A 20,639-nucleotide genomic window follows, 5' to 3' on the forward strand; every position below is an offset into this window, starting at 1 on the left:
GAGACAGAGAAGAGAGAGAGGCAGACAGAGAGGCAGGGAGAGAGGCAGGGAGAGAGGCAGAGAGAGGGAGAGGCAGGCAGAGAGAGAGCAGAGGCAGAGAGAGGCAGAGAGAGAGAGCAGAGAGAGAGGCAGAGAGAGAGGCAGAGAGAGAGAGAGGCAGAGGCAGCAAGAGTGCGGCAGAGAGAGAGAGAGAGAGGCACAGAGAGAGAGGCACAGAGAGAGAGGCACAGAGAGAGAGGCACAGAGAGAGAGGCGCAGAGAGAGAGGCGCAGAGAGAGAGGCGCAGAGAGAGGCGCAGAGAGAGAGGCACAGAGATAGAGGCGCAGAGAGAGGCGCAGAGAGAGGCGCAGAGAGAGGCACAGAGAGAGGCGCAGAGAGAGACGCAGAGAGAGGCAGAGAGAGACGCAGAGAGACAGAGAGACACTTAAAAACCCCGAGCAGATTTCTCCTTTGTCCTTCAACTCACCTCAGAAGTCATTTCCACCAAAGCAACTTTGCCTTAACAGCCAGCGCGCATTTCAAATATTAATAACATTAATAAACATGCAAATAAAATTATGCGCAGCCCTATGCTGTCGACATCTATTGTCAAAGCCAATAACCAAACTTTGATCAGGTACAATAAATGAACAATCTTCAAACTGGCTGGACAACCTGTCTGCACCAATCAGCTTACATTTGTCTCTGTTAAGCATAGGCCTGTCCATATTAACATTTTGTTTTCCTAACCTCAAAGCAAATCTCTCTCCTCTGCCAGACTTGCAGCCAACTCCTTCCTTTGTTAAGTGTCAATGCAACCATTCGCAGCAGGACCTGGCAAAATAAAATCTCACAAAGTGTTTAAGAAGGAACTGCAGGTGCTGGAAAATCGAAGGTACACAAAAGTGCTGGAGAAACTCAGTGGTCGCACAAGCTGTTTACACTGCCCACTTTCAACATCATTGAACCTAAAATGGAAATATAACGGTCAGGGGGCATGAATTTGAAAGAGGAGTTAATTACAACTTGATATCCTTAACCGGTTAACCTGAGGAGCACCTTCAGTAACAGAGTGTGTGGGAAGAGATTGCAGACGCTGGTTTTAACCGAAGATAGACACAAAAAGCTGGAGTAACTCAGCGGGACAGGCAGCATCTTTGGAGAGAAGGAAAGGGTCTCGACCGAAAACGTCACACATTCCTTCTATCCAGAGATGCTGCCTGTCCCGCTAAGCTACTCGAAGCTTTTTGTGTCTACCTTCAGTAACAGAATGGTCCTACCAAGGTGTTGCACAGAATGCCACAGGAGATCCCTGTTCCAATGCAGCTATCAGACTGTACAACTCTTCCCACCTCTGTCGTGGGGTAGACTGTATCTCCCCTACCCCCCCCACCACCATGTTTGTGCAAAATTACATACCTGCTTGCTGTACTATAACTGATCACTGGCCCCATAGGGGCTAGAAACTGGAAGTATCCTGAGCTAATTCTGATACCACCATCATCTGTCTGTGGGGTTCTCTGCCTCAGAGGGCGGTGGAGGCCGGTCCTCTGGATACTTTCAAGAGAGAGCTAGATAGGGCTCTAGAAGATAGCAGAGTCAAGGGATATGGGGAGAACGCAGGAACAGGTGGGATGATCAGCCATGATCACATTGAATGGCGGTGCTGGCTTGAAGGGCTGAATGACCTACTCCTGCACCTATTGTCTATCTATTGCCATAAGTGATGGCTTCCACTGATTGTCGCCGGTAGCTTGCGTCCTTTACAGGACGGACGATGACAGCGATCCCGACTACGGGCGCTGTCTGTACGGCGTTTGTACGTTCTCCCCGTGACTTGCGTGAGTTTTCTCCGGGAGCCTCGACTTCCTCCCACATTCGAGAACACCTGGCACAATGTCTCGTTTACAAATATCATATGTACTTGAGGGACAATGAACAGCTTTTGTTTGCGTGTCCAGTCAAAGAAAAAAATATACACATGATTACATTCGAGCCGGTCCACAGATGAAGCATTTAGACTGCACTCGGGCTGATGTGAGGACCATTCAGTTGCCTGATAACAGTTGGAAACTGTCCTGAATCTGCAGGTGTGCGTTTTCACACTTTTGCCAGATGGGAGACCTTTTGCAGGATGGGAGAGGGGAGAAGAGGGAGTGGTCCTTGATTATATTGGATGCCAACTCTGCATGTACTCTTGCCTGATGCAGTGGGCCAAATGCCTTCCCTTCACAATTCAAACTTCAGCAACCCATTCACCTCAAACCCCGACACACCCTCTGGGTGTACTTTACTCCTAATCATTCCCAAGTTGTTTTTTTTTAATCCTAATAAGAACTGTGCATTGCAAATAATATGCAATGGGAATTTTGTTTAAACAATTAAACTACTAGGTCATTAAAACTAAAGCTTTGATTTAATTACGAGCTGTAATCCCCGCATTTGCATTTGGTTTTTTTAAGCAGCATTATTTAATATTCATTATGAAATTGCCTGGATGATGAATAAACGTTTTTTTAATACACAAGATGCAGGGATTCCAGAAACTGGCCCCAAGAAACTGGCTTCATTACACCAGCTGGTGTGGCTAATTTAAATAGAGGATGCCGACACTGCAAATTACAATGGGGAATATTGATGGGAAAACAATTCCTATCATTCTGCAAAGTGTCAGTTTAACCCCAGATAGAACGTTTGGATGCTTTACAGATTATTTGGGGAAAAGGTAGCTTCTGGTGTGTCTTTGGAAGGTTTGTTGGTGACTTTTGTGGGATTAGAAACAGTTCAAGTTCAAGTGAGTTTATTGACATGTGTCCTCGATAGGACAATGAAATTCTTGCTTTGCTTCAGCACAACAGAACATAGTAGGCATTGACTACAAAACAGATCAGTGTGTCCATATACATGAATAAATAAACTGGTAAAGTCCAAATAACAGATAATGGGCTCTTAATGTTCAGAGTTTTGTCCGAGCCAAGTTTAATGGCTATTCCTGAACCTGGGTATATGGAACATGTTGCAACACGTTACACACAAAATGTTGGAGTAACCCAGCAGCTCAGGCAGTATCTCCCTCTACCAGAGATGCTGCCTGTCCCGCTGAGTTATTGCAGTGTTTTTGTGTAAACCAGCACCTGCAGTTCCTTCGTACACAAGCTGCAAGAGGAAATGGTTGAGACAGGTACAATAACAATATTTAAGAGGCCGAACACCTCCGCTCGGTCCGCATTAACCAACCTGATCTCCCGGTGGCTTAACACTTCAACTTCCCCTCCCATTCTGAATCTGACCTTTCTGTTCTGGGCCTCCTCCATGGCCAGAGTGAGCACCACCGGAAATTGGAGGAGCAGCACCTCATATTCCGCTTGGGCAGCCTGCACCCTAGCGGCATAAACATTGAATTCACCAATTTCCGGTAGCCTTTGCTGTCTCCTCCCCTTCTCAGCTCTCCCTCAGCCATCGGGCTCCTCCTCTTCCTTTTTCCTTTCTTCTTCCCCCCCCCCCCCCCCCCCCCTCCCCCCATCAGTCTGAAGAAGGGGTCTTGGACTGAAACGTTGCCTATTTCGTTTGCTCCATAGATGCTGCTGCACCCGCTGAGTTTCTCCAGCACTTTTGTCTACCTTCGATTTTCCAGCATCTGCAGTTCCTTCTTAAATATTTAAGAAGCATTTGGATAGGTACATGGAGGGACATGGGCCAAACATGGGCAGATAGGGTTAGCTATAAGACCCAGTACGCAGACTGTTCTGCTTGTTACCGTAAGACAGGCGATACAGGAGCTTGGCTGCACGTACCACCAGACTTAAGAACAGTTTTTACCATCAGGCCACTGACTCATAAACACATTTCACATCATACGTTGATTATTTTATCATTGTCTTTACCTTACCAATGTCATTTTTAGCTTATTTTATCCGTGTAATATTATTGCTGAGGTGACCCGTTGTCTTGTCAAACACACTTCATTGTACCGTTGACCCTGTGTTAACCTACATATGACCTATTAAATTAAAGTTTAAATGAGGCAGGGTTGAGTTGGGTGGAAGGGGTGTTTCCATGCTGTGTGACCCCATGAGGGTTGTATTCACATACCACACAAAGCAGTGTTTTTGCTGCATCTTTTAAGCTTTATTAATGAAATAATTTGTAAACTGCACAATGGAAAATATTTCAATAAGTTAAGATATCATGATTCCATGAACGTTACAGTCTTTCCCTTCTCCCCTCCCCGACATCACGAAGAAATAAAGCGTCTTAAATTTTTTTTTTTTTAAATCAATCTTTAGTCTCTGCCATCAACAAAAGAAACATAATTCATTCAACCTCTGAGGTTTGTGGTTTACATCCACTTTTCTGTAGCATGAAATATCCACGGGTGTGACAAAGAGATCAAGGTGGTGGGGATTTTACATTAGCAGGTCAGTCCAGTACAAGGGAAAACTAAAGGGCCCGCCCCACTTGGGCGTCATTTGCGCATCATTTACGCGACAGGCTGGTCTTGAGGGCCCTACTTCTTTCGGCAGCCATTTGCAATGTCATTCGTACTTAGTCCGATCTCCGTGGCAAGGATTTCCCAGTGAAAATCAAAGATATTATGGTGGAAATTTTTCAAGACCACGCGCGCTTTATACCTGGGTGGTCACGTGGTGCGGCGCTCAAATGACGCGCCGATGGCGTACGGGCGGAGCATGGTTACGGACGTTGACGCCCGGCGACGCTCAATAAATTAGCATAGGCAATGTTCGTGCGTCACTATACGTCACCACCCGCTTACACGTACGCCGTCAGTATGCCAGCGTGCGCCATCAGTACGTCAGCGTGTGCAAGGCGCGCCAACCAATTTTTAGGATGCCTTGTTAATGACGCGCAAATGACACCCAAGTGGGACAGGCCCTTAATCAAGTGGAAACATTGAACGAACCTCCTGGGCTCCATCCCACAATTCTGACCCAGGAAAGGAAAACTCTACCATGGGATGTGAAATACCACGGCTAGGTTATTGCAATTCTTTCTAAAAAAAAAGTGACCTGGATGTTAAACTCCCCGCCCAAACAAGTTCAAGATCTTGAAATATATCTAAATTAAAGTAAAAGAAAAAAACTGTGCCAGAGTTTAAAATAACCAGAAAAGGGGATTGTAGGCAGAATTCAGAGCTTTGTTTAACCTACAACAGAACAACTCCCTTTGCTCTCTGCTGCTCTGATCTTCAGCTGCCAAATACAATGACCAAAAAGCTCCCAATATACCACTAAGATACAGAGGAGATGCAAATCCAATCCACAGAAACCCAGCGCAGGAAGGAACTGCAGAAGCTGATATAAACCCAAGATAGACACAAAATGCTGGAGTAACTCAGCGGAACTGGCAGCATCTGTAGAGAGAAGGAATGGGCGCGTCACCCACTCTCCAGAGATGCTGCCAGTCCCGCTGAGTTACGCCAGCATTTTGTGCCTGTCCGCAGAAACCCTCAAGGGCCTGTTGCACTTGCCGTTTTGTTTTATTTCCGCGACTGCCAGCGTCATATCAATGTCGCCAAACGATTTCGAACATTTCAACATCCTGCGGTGGCGACAAAAAGAATGTTACGACACTTGAAAAAACGGCGCGCGTCAATACGTCATCATGCCGCGAATTTTACCTGGTGGACTGATGGGAGATGCAGCGAGATCTGGGTGTCATGGTACACCAGTCATTGAATGTATGCATGCAGGTTCTACTACAGTTGTACAGGGTCTTGGTGAGACCACACCTGGAGTATTGCGTACAGTTTTTGTCTCCAAATCTGAGGAATGACATTATTGCCATAGAGGGAGTGCAGAGACGGTTCACCAGACTGATTCCTGGGATGTCAGGACTGTCTTATGAAGAAAGACTGGATAGACTTGGTTTGTACTCTCTAGAATTTAGGAGACTGAGAGGGGATCTTATAGAAACTTACAAAATTCTTAAGGGGTTGGACAGGCTAGATGCAGGAAGATTGTTCCCGATGTTGGGGAAGTCCAGGACAAGGGGTCACAGCTTAAGGATGAGGGGGAAATCCTTTAAAACCGAGATGAGAAGAACTTTTTTCACACAGAGAGTGGTGAATCTCTGGAACTCTCTGCCACAGAGGGTAGTTGAGGCCACAGTTCATTGGCTATATTTAAGAGGGAGTTAGATGTGGCCCTTGTGGCTAAGGGGATCAGGGGGTATGGAGAGAAGGCAGGGATGGGATACTGAGTTGGATGATCAGCCATGATCATATTGAATGGCGGTGCAGGCTCGAAGGGCCGAATGGCCTACTCCTGCACCTAATTTCTATGTTTCTATGTCAGTTAATGATGCCGGCGGTAACCAAGTGAGACAGGCCCTATAGGCTGACTGACCTTTTGGTGAGCTTCACAGCTCATCAGGGTGGTGTGTCGCCTCGTTCCGACACCCAGTTTCAAAGCCCTGCTGCAAACTTTGTTTCAGCGATACTAGTGCTGAATACAGCAATACACATGGTGGGCAATCTGTCAATGCAAAGTGTATTGTTCTGAAATTTCCCCTTACAAAATACACAAAGTGCAAAGAAATGATGCAAGTAAAAAACTGATAAAGCCGTGCAATTTCCGCACATCCCGTATGATAAATACAATGCACGACTCTCTATTAATCACCGGGGGAGTGTGTCAAATCGGCTTAAGGAAACCTATTTCTAAAGCCCTATTGCAGGGTCAACTCTGAGGTAAGGAATAGCAACCTGATGGGCAGGGATTAAGGAACAGATCAGACAACATCTTACAGAGGTCAGAGAGGCAGAGAGACACACAAAGCACTTTGCATAAAAAGTTACAGGCAAAACAAATCAGTGCGAGTGGACTCTAGGGAATCGATGACCCCATGGGAAACGAGGGAGGGAGATAATGTGTTTACGAAGGAACTGCAGATGCTGGAAAATCGAAGGTAGACAAAAATGCTGGAGAAACTCAGCAGGTGCAGCAGCATCGATGGAGCGAAGGAAATAGGCAACGTTTCGGGTCGAAACCCTTTGGGTTTCGACCCGAAACGTTGCCTATTTCCTTTGGGTTTCGGCCTGAAACGTTGCCAATTTCCTTGGCTCCATCGATGCTGCTGCACCCGCTGAGTTTCTCCAGTATTTTTGTGTAGGGAGATAAAGTCTGGTGTAAAGTCCTTGATGTAGGATCGATCTCAATGAAGAAAAAGCAGTAAAGCTTCTGCAGCCGAATGATTCTTCATCATTTTCAACAATTGTAAGCATTTTGTTTTTGTAGCAATTGTAAGCATTTTGGTCTCCAAATCTGAGGAAGGACATTATTGCCATAGAGGGAGTGCAGAGACGGTTCACCAGACTGATTCCTGGGATGTCAGGACTGTCTTATGAAGAAAGACTGGATAGACTTGGTTTATACTCTCTAGAATTTAGAAGATTGAGAGGGGATCTTATAGAAACTTACAAAATTCTTAAGGGGTTGGACAGGCTAGATGCAGGAAGATTGTTCCCGATGTTGGGGAAGTCCAGGACAAGGGGTCACAGCTTAAGGATAAGGGGGAAATCCTTTAAAACCGAGATGAGAAGAACTTTTTTCACACAGAGAGTGGTGAATCTCTGGAACTCTCTGCCACAGAGGGTAGTTGAGGCCACAGTTCATTGGCTATATTTAAGAGGGAGTTAGATGTGGCCCTTGTGGCTAAGGGGATCAGGGGGTATGGAGAGAAGGCAGGTACGGGATACTGAGTTGGATGATCAGCCATGATCATATTGAATGGCGGTGCAGGCTCGAAGGGCCGAATGGCCTACTCCTGCACCTAATTTCTATGTTTCTATGTTTTTAAAGTGGTTTTCCACTATCTGCTACATTTAGTACAGCTCGAACTTGTTGTAGTTTGCATTTAGTGGGCATTTCTATTTTGCTTCTTCACGCAAGTGAAAACCAGACTTCAACCAGTATTGGGCCACCTTCATTTGGCCGAGCCTCTTCACAAATACCCCATCAATAAATCATTTTAATAGACCATATACAGATCACTGTGAACCATTCGTATCCATTAATCAATGCGATGAGAATCCATATCCACAGCCGCAACTTTTCCACAAATTGGTCAGGTTAAAGGCTCTCTCTAAATCATTCTGCAGACTCAGCTCAGTTGCAGCTTAATGCCAGAGGAGATAACAAAAATATCTCACCTGATACATAGCTTTAGTGGCTCCATGACTTGCTCGATGTATTTGGTGATGCTGTCATGAACAGCTGACAGGTAATCTAAATTTTAAAATATGGTTTATCAAACAGCACGATTTTAATTATGAACACATTTCAAGAGAAGGGAATGGTGAGGAGGTGTTGGGAGACATCTAGAACAGTTGGAGCAAGGAAATAGTTGAGAAAGAAATGTTCATCTTAAGCATTACTGCACCTCAATGCAGTGAAACATCCCAGGAGTGATTCACATGCTGGTACAAACAGCAATAAATACTCTAGGAGATACCCAAACAAGGGATTAAAGGGCCTGTCCCACTTGGGCGACATTTGTACATCATTTACGCGTCACGACCTGCACGTGATGCGCGGTGTCGTAGGCAAAGTCGCGCGCGGCGTGCCAGGATTTTGGGATTTTTGGGATGCGCAAATGACACCCAAGTGAGACAGACCCTTAAAGGCTTGATCAAAGAACCAATTTATAAGAGCATTATTATGAGGATAGAGTTTTAAGGCAAGTATATCAGTGTAGGGACATATGAGCCCCAGGCCACAAGGGAGAGTGGGGAAGTGAAGACAGACCTAGATTATCCAAGCAATATGGACATGGTGGGTCTAGTGTCCCGTAGTACAGTCAACTCTATACTTTATAAAACAAACATTATAGAAACAGTATAGTACAGGAAACTGGCCCTTCAGCCCACAATGTCCGTGCCCAACATGATGCCGAAAAACTAATGGCATCAATGATTGATTTCCAATGAAACAAAATTCCTTCCTGGGATCAATAAAGTTCTATCGTATCATATCATATCTGCCTGCACGTGATCAATATCCTCCATTCCCTGCATGTGGAGCCACTTGTTTGCACAGTTTACTCATTTTTTTAGCGTCAACTTTTATTTGGGATTTATTTTGCTACAAAATTAAAAATGTGAAAGTTTGCAACCAGCCTGCACTGCAGGGTCCATTCTAGAAATGCCCCGTCAAGTTCCTTGCATCAAATTCATAGCCAGTATTACAGAGTCACTTTGAAGCACGGCAGTGTGTAAGAAGGAACTGCAGATGCTGGAAAAATCGAAGGTAGACGAAAATGCTGGAGAAACTCAGCGGGTGAGGCAGCATCTATGGAGCAAAGGAATAGGTGACGTTTTGGGTCGAGACCCTTCTTCAGACCCGAAACGTCACCTATTCCTTCGCTCCATAGATGCTGCCTCACCTGCTGAGTTTCCCCAGCATTTTTGATACCTTTGAAGCACGGCAAAGCATTTTTTTGACAGTACTTTTCAGTCTATTTAAAGGCTCTAGATGCTATTGCTTGCAGGGGCTGTTAAAAGTCCTTTGAAAAGGTGTTGCAATAAACAGATTAGAGCAGACCTTTTCTTAGAGGCAGCTTTTAAGTGATGTTTTTTTAGAGCAGTCCTTTGCTCTTTGCCAGTGTTTGTGCCTCACTCCACCTCCAACTGCTGTGTACATCGCAACAGTCATGTACCCTCATTAAGTGAGAGTGAGAATCAGAATTAGGATTACAACATGTAGCTACAATGCTGCCTGGGTCTGTGCTTGCGAGGATCGTCAATCTCTCCCTAGTTTTGGCAATGGTTTACCGAAATACAGTGCAAAAACCAAGCTTGGGTGCAATCCAGTCAAATCATATTATACATAGGTTTAATCATGCTTCACACAGGTAGCATTCTCCTCATGATATTTACTCCCTCTTCCATGCTTTGAATGGAATCCCGCACTGCTCTGGCAGTGAAAGTCTCACATCAAACCTCTCCTCCCCATTATCAACTTGCAATAGGAGTGTCTGTGTCTTTTGCTCTGTATCTATAATTGCCCATGTTTTCCCTCTCTCTCCACCAGTTCTCCCACCAGTATTACTGTTGCCAACTACATTATATCTCTGTCCCGCCCACTGTCCTGACATCAGTATGAAGAATGGTCACGACCCGAAACGTCACCCATTCCTTCTCTCCAGAGATGCTGCCTGACCCGCTGAGTTACTCCAACATTTTGTGTCTAGCCTACAAACCTTTATGTCTTTGTAGTGTGGGAGGGAACCGGAGCAACTGGAGAAAACCCAGCCAGGTAACGGGAAGAACGTACAAACTCCATACAGACAGTGCCCATAGTCAGGATCAAACATGAGTCCCTGGCTGCAACTATACCGCTGCGCCACCCAAACTTTCCTGTACTTAATTCAAACGCAAGATATATATATTGGTACAATGCTCGATTCAATGAAAACAAAATTTAAAAAAAATCCACTAATTAAGCTGCAGGAAGCACCTATGCACCTCACAACTCTTTGACCTTGTGTTGTTATGCTTCCTGCTCTTGTAACAGCTACCTATCCGATTAGTTTGCAAGCAGGCCCACAGTTCCCATCAGCTCAACACACCACCAGGAAGCAACAAAGTGCATTAGTGAAAGAGCAAAAGTGATTCTGCCTGGTGACCACACGTATGCACTGCCAACCACTAATAGTCTAGTTTCGAGATACAGCATGGAAACAGGCCCTTCGGCCCACCGAGTCCACGCCAGCCGCCGACCACCCGTTCACACTAGTTATCCCACGTTTGCTTCCACTCCCTACATACTAGAGGCAATTTACAGAGGCCGATGAACCTACAGAGACCCACAAGCTTTGGGAATGTGTGAGGAAACCTACACAGTCACCGGGAGAACGTACAAACACCACACAGACTCGACCCGATGAAAGGAACGAACTCCGGGTCACTGGTGCGGTGAGACAGTAGCCTTTGGTTGCATTTTGAATTAGAATATGATTCAAAACCAAACCCCAATTGAAGAGCCTGCACCTCCACGTTGAATCTATACCGTGCACCATAGGGTCATAACAAGGGAGTTCACCATCATACACTCCGTTTACAAATAGAGCTGGAGTAACACAGGCTAGACAGCATCTCTGGAGAACATGAATGGATAGGTGACGTTTCAGGTCAGGACCCTTCTTCGGACTGAAGAACGGTCCTGACCCGAACCGTCACCTATTTATGTTCTCGTCTTAGTTACTCCAGCACTTAACATCTTTTTTTTGGTAAACCAACATCTGCAGTTCCTTCTCCTTACAAACAAGCTTTCTGTGGCAATGAGAGGAGAGTATACTCTAGTCTAGAAGTGTTATGTGCAACTTCTTCCTCCCTAATAACTATCCCCCATGAGATTATTTAAGTCATTGCAGACCTGACCCAAGTTTGTTGCGGACATGTATCAAGATATATGCCATTTAAAAAAAAAGAAATCAGCATTGGGAAACTATCCTCTAAGAATTCCATCAGTCAGTAATTTTTTGACATGTTTATGACAAAAACTCAGCCTCGACTCTCAAAGGCAGAACACTGAGACCGATGAGCTTGCAGTATCGTGTTTGCCCGAGGGAGAACTTACAGCAGTGAGATTTTAGTGATAAAAAGAAATCCACTGAGCTACTGCGGTGGTAACATTGGTAACGCAGTCTCAGTGAGCATAATGGGCTGCATTGGAAGGTTCTACTGGGTGTCCACTTGAACTGCGATGCTTTGAGTCGATGCCAAGAGGCCGGAGAGTCCAGGAGGAGGATTCACCTCGGATAATGAGTAGTCTTATGAGCATGGAGATTAGTAGACGCCTCTACATTAGGACTATCGTGACAATCCAGGGAGCTTCAGCTGACTGTTTAACTGGGATAAACACCTGTCCTGCCTGGGTGTGTACCCACATGTACACACACACTCACACACACAACCGGGATACATAACCCTGGCCAAATTTTCTCGCCTAGAAAGACAGACGTTTACATAATGCATTCCAGGACCTCTGGATAGAGCACTTTCAAATCAAAATTAATGCATGATAAGGTGACAAATATCATGATGATGATAACCAAATTATATTTTACTGATGTTGGAAGTCTAAGAACAACAGGCATAGGTCCCTGGTTGCACTGAAAAAGAGTCATAGTTCCTTTATGTTCTGCTAACCAAAACAAAACTCATACCAACAGATGAGGCACTTAAAAATATTTATATCTCCCCTACAACTAGCACACAACTCACATTAAGATATGGATACCACGTTTTAAACATAAAGTACATTGGCTTCTCCAATATATTTCAAAGATGCAGCTTCTTTGGAACAGTTAATTCACTGCCTCGTGCAATGTGTTCAAAAGCAAGATGGAGACACAAGAGGCTGCAGATCTTGGAGCAAAATGGTCTTGCAGAAATGTTGGCTGTCCACAGGCACTGCCTGATCTTCTGCTCTTCTTCCATGGAAACTCTCCAGTGGCCAGTCCACCTCGGAGACAGCTACTGGAGTCTTTCTGACAAGTGCAGCGTCTTCTTTGTTCAAGGAAAAGAGTCTTTAGCTTAATAATATCCTGCTTCCCCAGCCTAGGGCCACTGAAGCTGAACCTCTACAGCCAAAGACTTTTGGGAGTCCATTCTATAAGCCATGCCGTCCTGACTAACAAACATATCACAGTTCCCTCTGTCAGAGTCCACATCCAGGTGGAACCTCCCCAATGACAATGCAGAAGCACCTTTACTGAATCAATTGCAACAGTTCCAAAAGAGACCTCATCACCACTTTCTCAAGAGCTTTGTTTCCTTCGCCTTGGGCACTCCATCATAAAAGAAATTCCCCCAACCTCTGCTTGGCCGAGATTATTCGAGGTGAGACCAAACATGGGCAAAAGCTCACATGAGATCACATACATCAGGGATGTTTTACACCCTTTATAAATCACATCTGAATAGGAACGCAAAAAACTAGGGAAAAGATCACATTTCCTCTCTGCTTCACTAACAATTGTAATGTCGCAAAGATGTGGGGCAGAGGAGAAGATTGGAATCTAAAATCTCAGCCATGTCCACCAGAATTATATTTCTATATTTACAAAATACCATCATTAAATAACCTTTTAAAATTTACAAACTGCATGGACAAAGAAGCAGCAGGTTTTCTGTACACAGTTATAGGGGTGAGACACGTACAAGATAATAACACACCATCCATTACATTTTTGGGGGTACTGTACCCCCACTTGATCAATCACTTCTGGTGTATAAAGGTGCAAGGTGATTCCAGATCACCTTCCAAAAATGGGGGTGTTTAGCTCCTAACTTTTACAGTACTGCAATAATGCCAGTCTGGGACTGTCCCCAGATGTTCTCTGGATGTATAAACTGTACAGCATCAGTCATTTTAACAACTGAAGTTCAAGAGAACGCCTCACGGCTTGTGGTGTGATGCAACGGTGCAAGCCACTGGTTAGGTTTCCACCAAACCTTCCACTGCCTGCTGCCCCTGCGCAGTCACGCTGGCCGATGCCTGTGGGCTGCTGTGATTCTGGTACGGCTGTTGACTTTGGGCGGCTTGCTGTGCCTGTCCGGTCAGCTGTAGATCCTTGTGACTGTGGCTTGGAGCTGCTAGTTGGGCGGACTGCTGCTGCTGCTCCTCGCTGCTCTGCGGAGTGAGCGACGACTTGTCACTGAAGCTAAAGCGGGGCGAGTTGTCCGAGGTATTGGGCGAGGACGGGCCAGCGCTCGACACGGTGCTCGAAGGCCCGCTGCTGTCTGCATTTAAAAAAATACAGGGGAATTAAAACAGGTGAAAATTATTCCCGCACATACACCAGTGAAAACCACCTCTGCACTACTGCAGTGCATTGCAATGTACACCAGTGAAACCCACCTCTGCACTACTGCAGTGCATTGCAATACACAAGCTGTACACCAAAAACCGCCTCTGCACTACTGCAGTGCATTGCAATACACAAGCTGTGCATTACCGGGATATCAACACAGATCTTATCACAATCTGAACTGTGAAAATATACCCAGAGATACAATCACAGAATCTCTCTCTTCACCCTGTTGTTGTGTTGGAAGGGAACACTTTGAAGAAGGGTTTCGGCCCGAAACATTGCCCATCCTCTTCGCTCCATAGATGCTGCTGCACCCGCTGAGTTTCTCCAGCATTTTTGTGTACCTTCGATTTTCCAGCATCTGCACAGTTCCTTCTTAAACACTTTCAGCTGGCTAACAGGATACCAGTGATGAGAGATCTCTGTTTAATAGTGAGAGCACTCTCAGCTGATGGATTAAGAGTATATTGATTTAACTGTGTTAATGATGCCTGATATGCTTTGCAAGGTCCAATGGACATTAAACCATTAATAACAGACTTTGGAAGGCTTATTCTACAAGATTGATGGGCTGTCTAATGTTCAATAGTTTAGTTTAGGGATACAGTGCGGAAGCAGGCCCTTCAGCCCACCGAGTCCGCACCGATCAACAATCACCCATACACTAGTGCCATTCTATACACTAGGGACAATTTACAAAGCCAGCTAACCTACGAACCTGCACGTCTTTGGGATGTGGTAGGAAAGCGCAGCATACGGAAAAAACCTACCCGGTCACTGGGAGAACGTACATACTCTGCACAGACGGTGCCCTTAGTTAGGGTTGAGCCCAGGTCTCTGGTGCTGTAAGGCAGCAATTCTACCGCTGCACCACTATGCTGCCCTGTAAGGCTTTATGTGAATGCGCAGAAGGTAATGCCAGCTACAGCTGGAGTCTGGCAGGGTAGAACTCTTGATTAGCTTTCCCCAAACACTTAATGCTATTTGTGATCAGACATTTACACACTTAAGTCATTTAAATGGACGGGCATCTGTGTAAAGAGAGCACAAGGTAATGAGAAAAGAACTTGGTGTTTAAGAAGGAACTGCAGATGCTGTCAAATCGAAGGTATGCAAAAATGCTGGAGAAACTCAGTGGGTGCAGCAGCATCTATGGAGCGAAGGAAATAGGCAACGTTTCGTCCCGAAACGTTGCCTATTTCCTTCGCTCCATAGATGCTGCTGCACCCGCTGAGTTTCTCCAGCATTTTTGTGTACCTAATGAGAAAAGAACTGTTTGAGACGTGAATTGTGCCTAGCAGGTTCCCCGTTCCTTTATAACTTTACCCGGGAAGGATCGATCTGGCAATTATCCAATGATGGCTAGTGATCAGGGGACCACACATTTGGTGCACCGGGCTCAGACTAACGTGCGATATCAGGTCTTGCATCCTCCCCTGTAATCTTGTCCCCTTTATAATCCTTGTGTTTTCTAATCTCAGTCAAACCTACTTGGGTCAAGGTTTCAGTCATCTCTTCCAATGATTCAATACAGCTTGGTGTCCAATCAAGGGCATGTTAAGTACCAACAAAGCTCGTCTCCTATCTATTATTAAACAAACGTGCTTAAATGTCAAACAACTAGGGTAATAAAAGGAACACAAAGTGCTGGAGTAACTCAGCGGGTCAGGCAGCACCTCTGGAGAATATGGATAGGCGATGTTTCAGGTCGGGACCCTTTGTCTGACAATACATAGAAAATGGGTGCAGGAGGAGGCCATTCGGTCCTTCGAGCCAGCACCGCCATTCATTATGATCATGGCTGATCGTCCCCAATCAATAACCCGTGCCTGCCTTCTCCCCTTGATTCCACCAGCCCCTGGGGTATCTAACTCTCTCTTAATTCCATCCAGTGAATTTGCCTCCACTGCCCTCCCTTTTCTCTTTTTGTTCAGAAGGGTCCCGACCCGAAAAGTCATCGCCGAAATGTTCTCTAGAAATCCTGCCTGACCCAGAGTTACTCCAGTACTCAGCACTTTTTGTAAACCAGCATCTGCAGTCGACAAGTTTTATTTAGGACATTTTATTTGGTTACAAGTCTGAAGCTCACATTTAAATCCACCTTAGATTTCATACTCTGGAACTTGATCTATCACCCACTTTTGTACATGCAAATACTGGCCTCTCAATATTGATGCAAATGACAAGTGAAACATTTTTTTTTTTTTTTTTTTTAAATGTGACTTACACCAAGGAGGCTTCTCCGAGCGAGGACGTATGGAGAGTGAGGTAACTGAGGAGGGCAGGACCTGTTGTGGCATGTATGAATCCACCGCAGCCTGGCTATTTCCCATGGTCTCAAACATGGCTGAAAGCTCTGTCAAACAACAACAAGAACCATTACATAAACCCCAAACCATAGAACCACATTCTTTAACACTAACTTTATATTCCTGGCACATCCGGTGCTGGCGCGAAGGGCCGAATGGCCTACTCCTGCACCTATTGTCTATTATCTATCCAAGGAAGGTGACGGCTGAAGGTTTGCAGCGGCCTGGGGCTTGCCTGGATAATGCCCATAAGAACTAAAACACGGCCTGAATGTTGAAAATGGTGCCTCTTGCATGCGGACTCAGTAGACTATTTCTATTTCTTTTATATCTATTACTATTTCAACACACTTGCTAATCGAGGATGTGCGTAGGTATGGTAGTACTGTACTGGACTGTATGCAAAAAAATATTTCACATTGATAGGTTTTAGGAGTAGAATTAGGCCATTCGCCCCATCGAGTCTACTCTGCCATTCAATCATGGCTGACCTATCTTTCCCTCTCAACCCCATTCTCACTATGTGCTGGGATGGGAAGATTGCAGCCTTCAAGTGGTCCACCCGGTTTCGACTAATGCAATCAACCTGACGTGCACAAACAAGATCAAATAGAGCAAGTTGACCTGCAACTTTAAGCTGTGCATGCCATGCGCAAGAAGAAAGCGATGACCATGCATTTGCAAATGATGACAAATTGAACCATTGTGTAAGCAGACTCATCACACCAGCGAAAATAAGGCCACTCGCACAATCGTGATATCATTTCAGCAGTAGTTGTAAATCTGGGGGTTCAAGGTGATGAAAGCACAGTAAAATTGCAAGCTATCTCCATTTTCAGATCACAAATCTGGGAACGTGTGGCCTGTGTAGCTCCTGTAACCTAGTGTGCTGCCTCCCTCATTATCACCACACTGGTTTACTTAAATCTTCCGCCACTCACCTGCGAAGTCACAGCGGGGAATCGGGCCGAACGTCCTGAAACTACACAATGCTTTCATCGGTTTCTATATATTTATTAACCTTCTCTCAGTGGATGAACCTACACACAGATGTTGCCCTTGCAACATCTATTGTATCTCTCATCATTATGTCTCCTGCGTATGCAAGGCTAAAATCCATGCACTCAGTTCGATTACTCCTGGGGATTCCTTCGGCTATTTTGCAGGCAAAATGTTTCTCTTTGTTAAGAAAAACTAAATTTGAGAAACTCTGAAGGGTTTATCTTTCAGAGGTTGATATGTTTTACTGTCAGGAAACAGAAGGTGAATTAAATTATAGGTGGTGGAGGTGGAATATCAATGATACAAGCCACTATCAGAAGACCGCAGAATTGAATGAAGGGGAATTAACAGCAGGCATGTCGGTCAGGCAAGAGTGTCCCTTTGTCACCAGCACACGTTGAAGGAATATTCAACACCGATAGCTTCAGACAAAATATAGGATCTGCACCTCATGGGAAAAGTGTGCTTAACTTTGTTTTGAGCTCTGCACTAAGGTCATAGATGTCAGCAAATGCTAGCGGTGGAGTGGGACAGTGAATAGAAAATTCTCCAGCTCTAAGCTTTCGGTAAGCATTACTCATCTTCATCGGCCTATCGAGCATTCCCCTCTCAGATCAGAAGAAAGGATGCAGCGTACATTTCTTTACTTCAGCCCTCCTCAGAAATTGCGGGTTTGTAGGCTAATTGGCCCCTAATGTGGATGGGGAAGCAGGGTAACATAGAACTAGGGTGATCGATGGTCAGGGTGGACTCGGTGGGCCAAAGGGTCTATTTCCATGCTGCATCTCCAAATTAAAATTAAACATGCCCTATCCAACCCGCGAGAAGAAATCTGATGCCTGACCCACTGAGTTACTCCAACACTTTTCGGTCCTTCAGGGAAGAAACCCTCTAACTGCCCCAGCCTTGCCCATGAGCCATCTTGCAGGGGCCATGTTAGCTGACTTTGCTGAATACTAGCTCAGATGCATGGGCTGTTGTGACATGGTGTGCTGTAGAACCGTGCTTGACACTACAAGCTCAATTTATAGACACCAGACAATAGACAATAGGTGCAGGAGCAGGCCATTCGGCCCTTCGAGCCAGCACCGCCATTCAATGTGATCATGGCTGATCATCCCCAATCAGTACCCCGTTCATGCCTTCTCCCCATATCCCCCGACTCCACTATTTTTAAGAGCCCTATCTAGCTCTCTCTTGAAAGTATCCAGAGAACCGGCCTCCACCGCCCTCTGAGGCAGAGAATTCCACAGACTCACCACTCTCTGTGAGAAAAAGTGTTTCCTCGTCTCCGTTCTAAATGGCTTGCCCCTTATTCTTAAACTGTGTGTGTCCCCTGGTTCGGGATTTGCTGGGATGCGTCCAGGTTAACGCATCCCAAAATGGTATCAGCTTCAGGTGAAGTGTCACCTTTTACCTTTTGTCGCTCTGTCGTGGGATTTTCCACAAATTTCGGAGATGGATGATAGGAACTCGTTCACCTGCTTCAGAGAGAGTGAATTATGGAGCGTTTCAAGAGGGTAGATGGAAGGAACCATGGAGCATCCTTCAAAACCTAATAAAAATGAGACAAAATATGGAAAATTAACATTACACATTTGAACAAATCCAAATGCTCCCCAATGAAAGATAATGATATGAACTCACAATAAAATGACCATTCTACCAACAATGGTATGAAAAAGCATTCACCATGCCAAACCAAACCAAGCCGGGCAAATGCAACTGAAACACAAAATAAGGATTCAAATAGAATTTGCTGGTCAGAATATCGAGGGGGTCCACAACACTCCTGGTATGGAGCAAAATTGATATCGTGAATGGAAGAGTGGGTGGGTAGTGCTGATTACATTCTCACAACTTTTCAAGAGAGTTAGATTTAGCTCTTAGGGTTAAAGGAATCAAGTGACATGGGGGAAAAAAGCAGGAACGGGGTACTGATTTTGGATGATCAGCCATGATCACATTGAATGGTGACGCTGGCTCGAAGGTTGGAATAGCCTACTCATGCACCTATTCTCTATGTTTCTATGTTAACTGTACACATTGGGGGTCAAAGATAGATCATTGATAGGTATCTGTTAAACCAACAACCCTGACTGACATTGCATAACAGCATTTGAAATGTACACAACTCCAACACATTCCTCACCTCTACTACAATATCTTTCTATCTTTCTACCCTTCTACCCCTCATCTATCATCTATCCATCTATTAATCAATCATCTATCCATCAATCAATCACTCATCTATCCATCAATCATCCATCCATCCATATCTATCTATATCTATCTATCTATATCTATAAAAATCTAAAAATCTCACATTAAAATAAAATGAGTAGCTGGTGAATCATCAGATTCAGGTGTCAGAAAGACTTAGTGTGTAATTAAACAATCCGTTAGCAACAGGAGCAGGAATCCTAATGCTCAGCATGCAATCAAGAAAATTAGTACACAGATGAAAATAACTGACCTACTGGGCACAAGATGACTGGAATAGTTGACATTTAAAATTGTCTGCAATAATATAGAATGTTGCACCTACCCAGTATTTAGGTCAGTCAGCCTCTAACTGGAAAGTAATAAGCGAGACACATGCAAGAGTGGGTGAGGGACTGCATGCATCCTCCTCACACTAACCTGTTATTCCTCTTTCAGAACGACATACCTGCCCAGTAACTTAGAATAGCACAGCATCCATGCTGAATATGATGCCAAGTTAAATTAAGTTAGACAAGCTGAGTTACTCCAGCATTTTGTGTCTACCTTCGATTTATAGCAGCATCTACAGTTCTTTCTAACACATCTTAAATTGATTTACTCTGCCTAAAAGTGATCCATATCCCCCCCCCCTTTCCATGTGCCTGTCTAAAGATTTGTTAAACCCCACTCTTGTATCTCTGCCACCACCACCCCTGGCAGTGTGTTGCAGGCAATCATTCCACTGCATAAAAACTTTGCCTCGCACATTTCCTTCAAAGTTGATGGTTTCTTTATGTTTACTCTCCAGCCCTGCACCTCTTGGCTTCGAGATGACGATCTTATGCCATGCGCTGAAGAGCCAATTTATATACAAATGGGACGGAGGCGGTCTTTCTACATTACATGTGTAGATTCACAACGAGCCAACACAAGACACATTCCCTTTTAAAGGTCACATAATTAGTATTGAACGCAAACAGAAAAGCGGTATAAAACATGCCTATGGAAGGATCCTGCTAATAAATCGCATCAAGCTTAAAGGAACAATATTGAGACTGCAAATACATTGCCACGAAATGTTACGAAAACAAAGTAGCTCATTGTTGAAGGCCGTAAATCTTGATGCAGAGGGTGAGGGGAAGGACACATTCGTCAATATTCTGGAAAGGGCGTGTTGCCTCTAGAACTTTATCCACGAGGAAGAGCAGATGGAAGTAGGTTTGGGAAAATAGTCCAAAACCTGAAATATTTTATCATGTCGAACAAGAATTATATGGGTGTGAATCGTTAGGAATTAGGCACATTCCC

General features: G+C 44.8%; 1 protein-coding gene across 1 annotated transcript in view; it reads right to left on the reverse strand.

The window, feature by feature from the left end:
- Window positions 1–4,085: 4,085 nt before the first annotated feature.
- Window positions 4,086–20,639, reverse strand: part of ppip5k1a (diphosphoinositol pentakisphosphate kinase 1a) — a 149,172-nt gene continuing 132,618 nt past the window's right edge. The window contains exons 29-31 of the mRNA XM_055662793.1: window positions 18,544–18,681; window positions 16,043–16,171; window positions 4,086–13,744 (exon numbers count right to left, since the gene is read on the reverse strand). Coding sequence (XP_055518768.1) covers window positions 13,440–13,744; window positions 16,043–16,171; window positions 18,544–18,681 — 572 coding nt within the window. The 3' untranslated portion in view covers window positions 4,086–13,439. The remainder of the gene's footprint in view (window positions 13,745–16,042; window positions 16,172–18,543; window positions 18,682–20,639) is intronic.

The sequence above is a fragment of the Leucoraja erinacea genome, chromosome 36 (assembly GCF_028641065.1).
Source record: "Leucoraja erinacea ecotype New England chromosome 36, Leri_hhj_1, whole genome shotgun sequence".
Taxonomy (NCBI): domain Eukaryota; kingdom Metazoa; phylum Chordata; class Chondrichthyes; order Rajiformes; family Rajidae; genus Leucoraja; species Leucoraja erinaceus.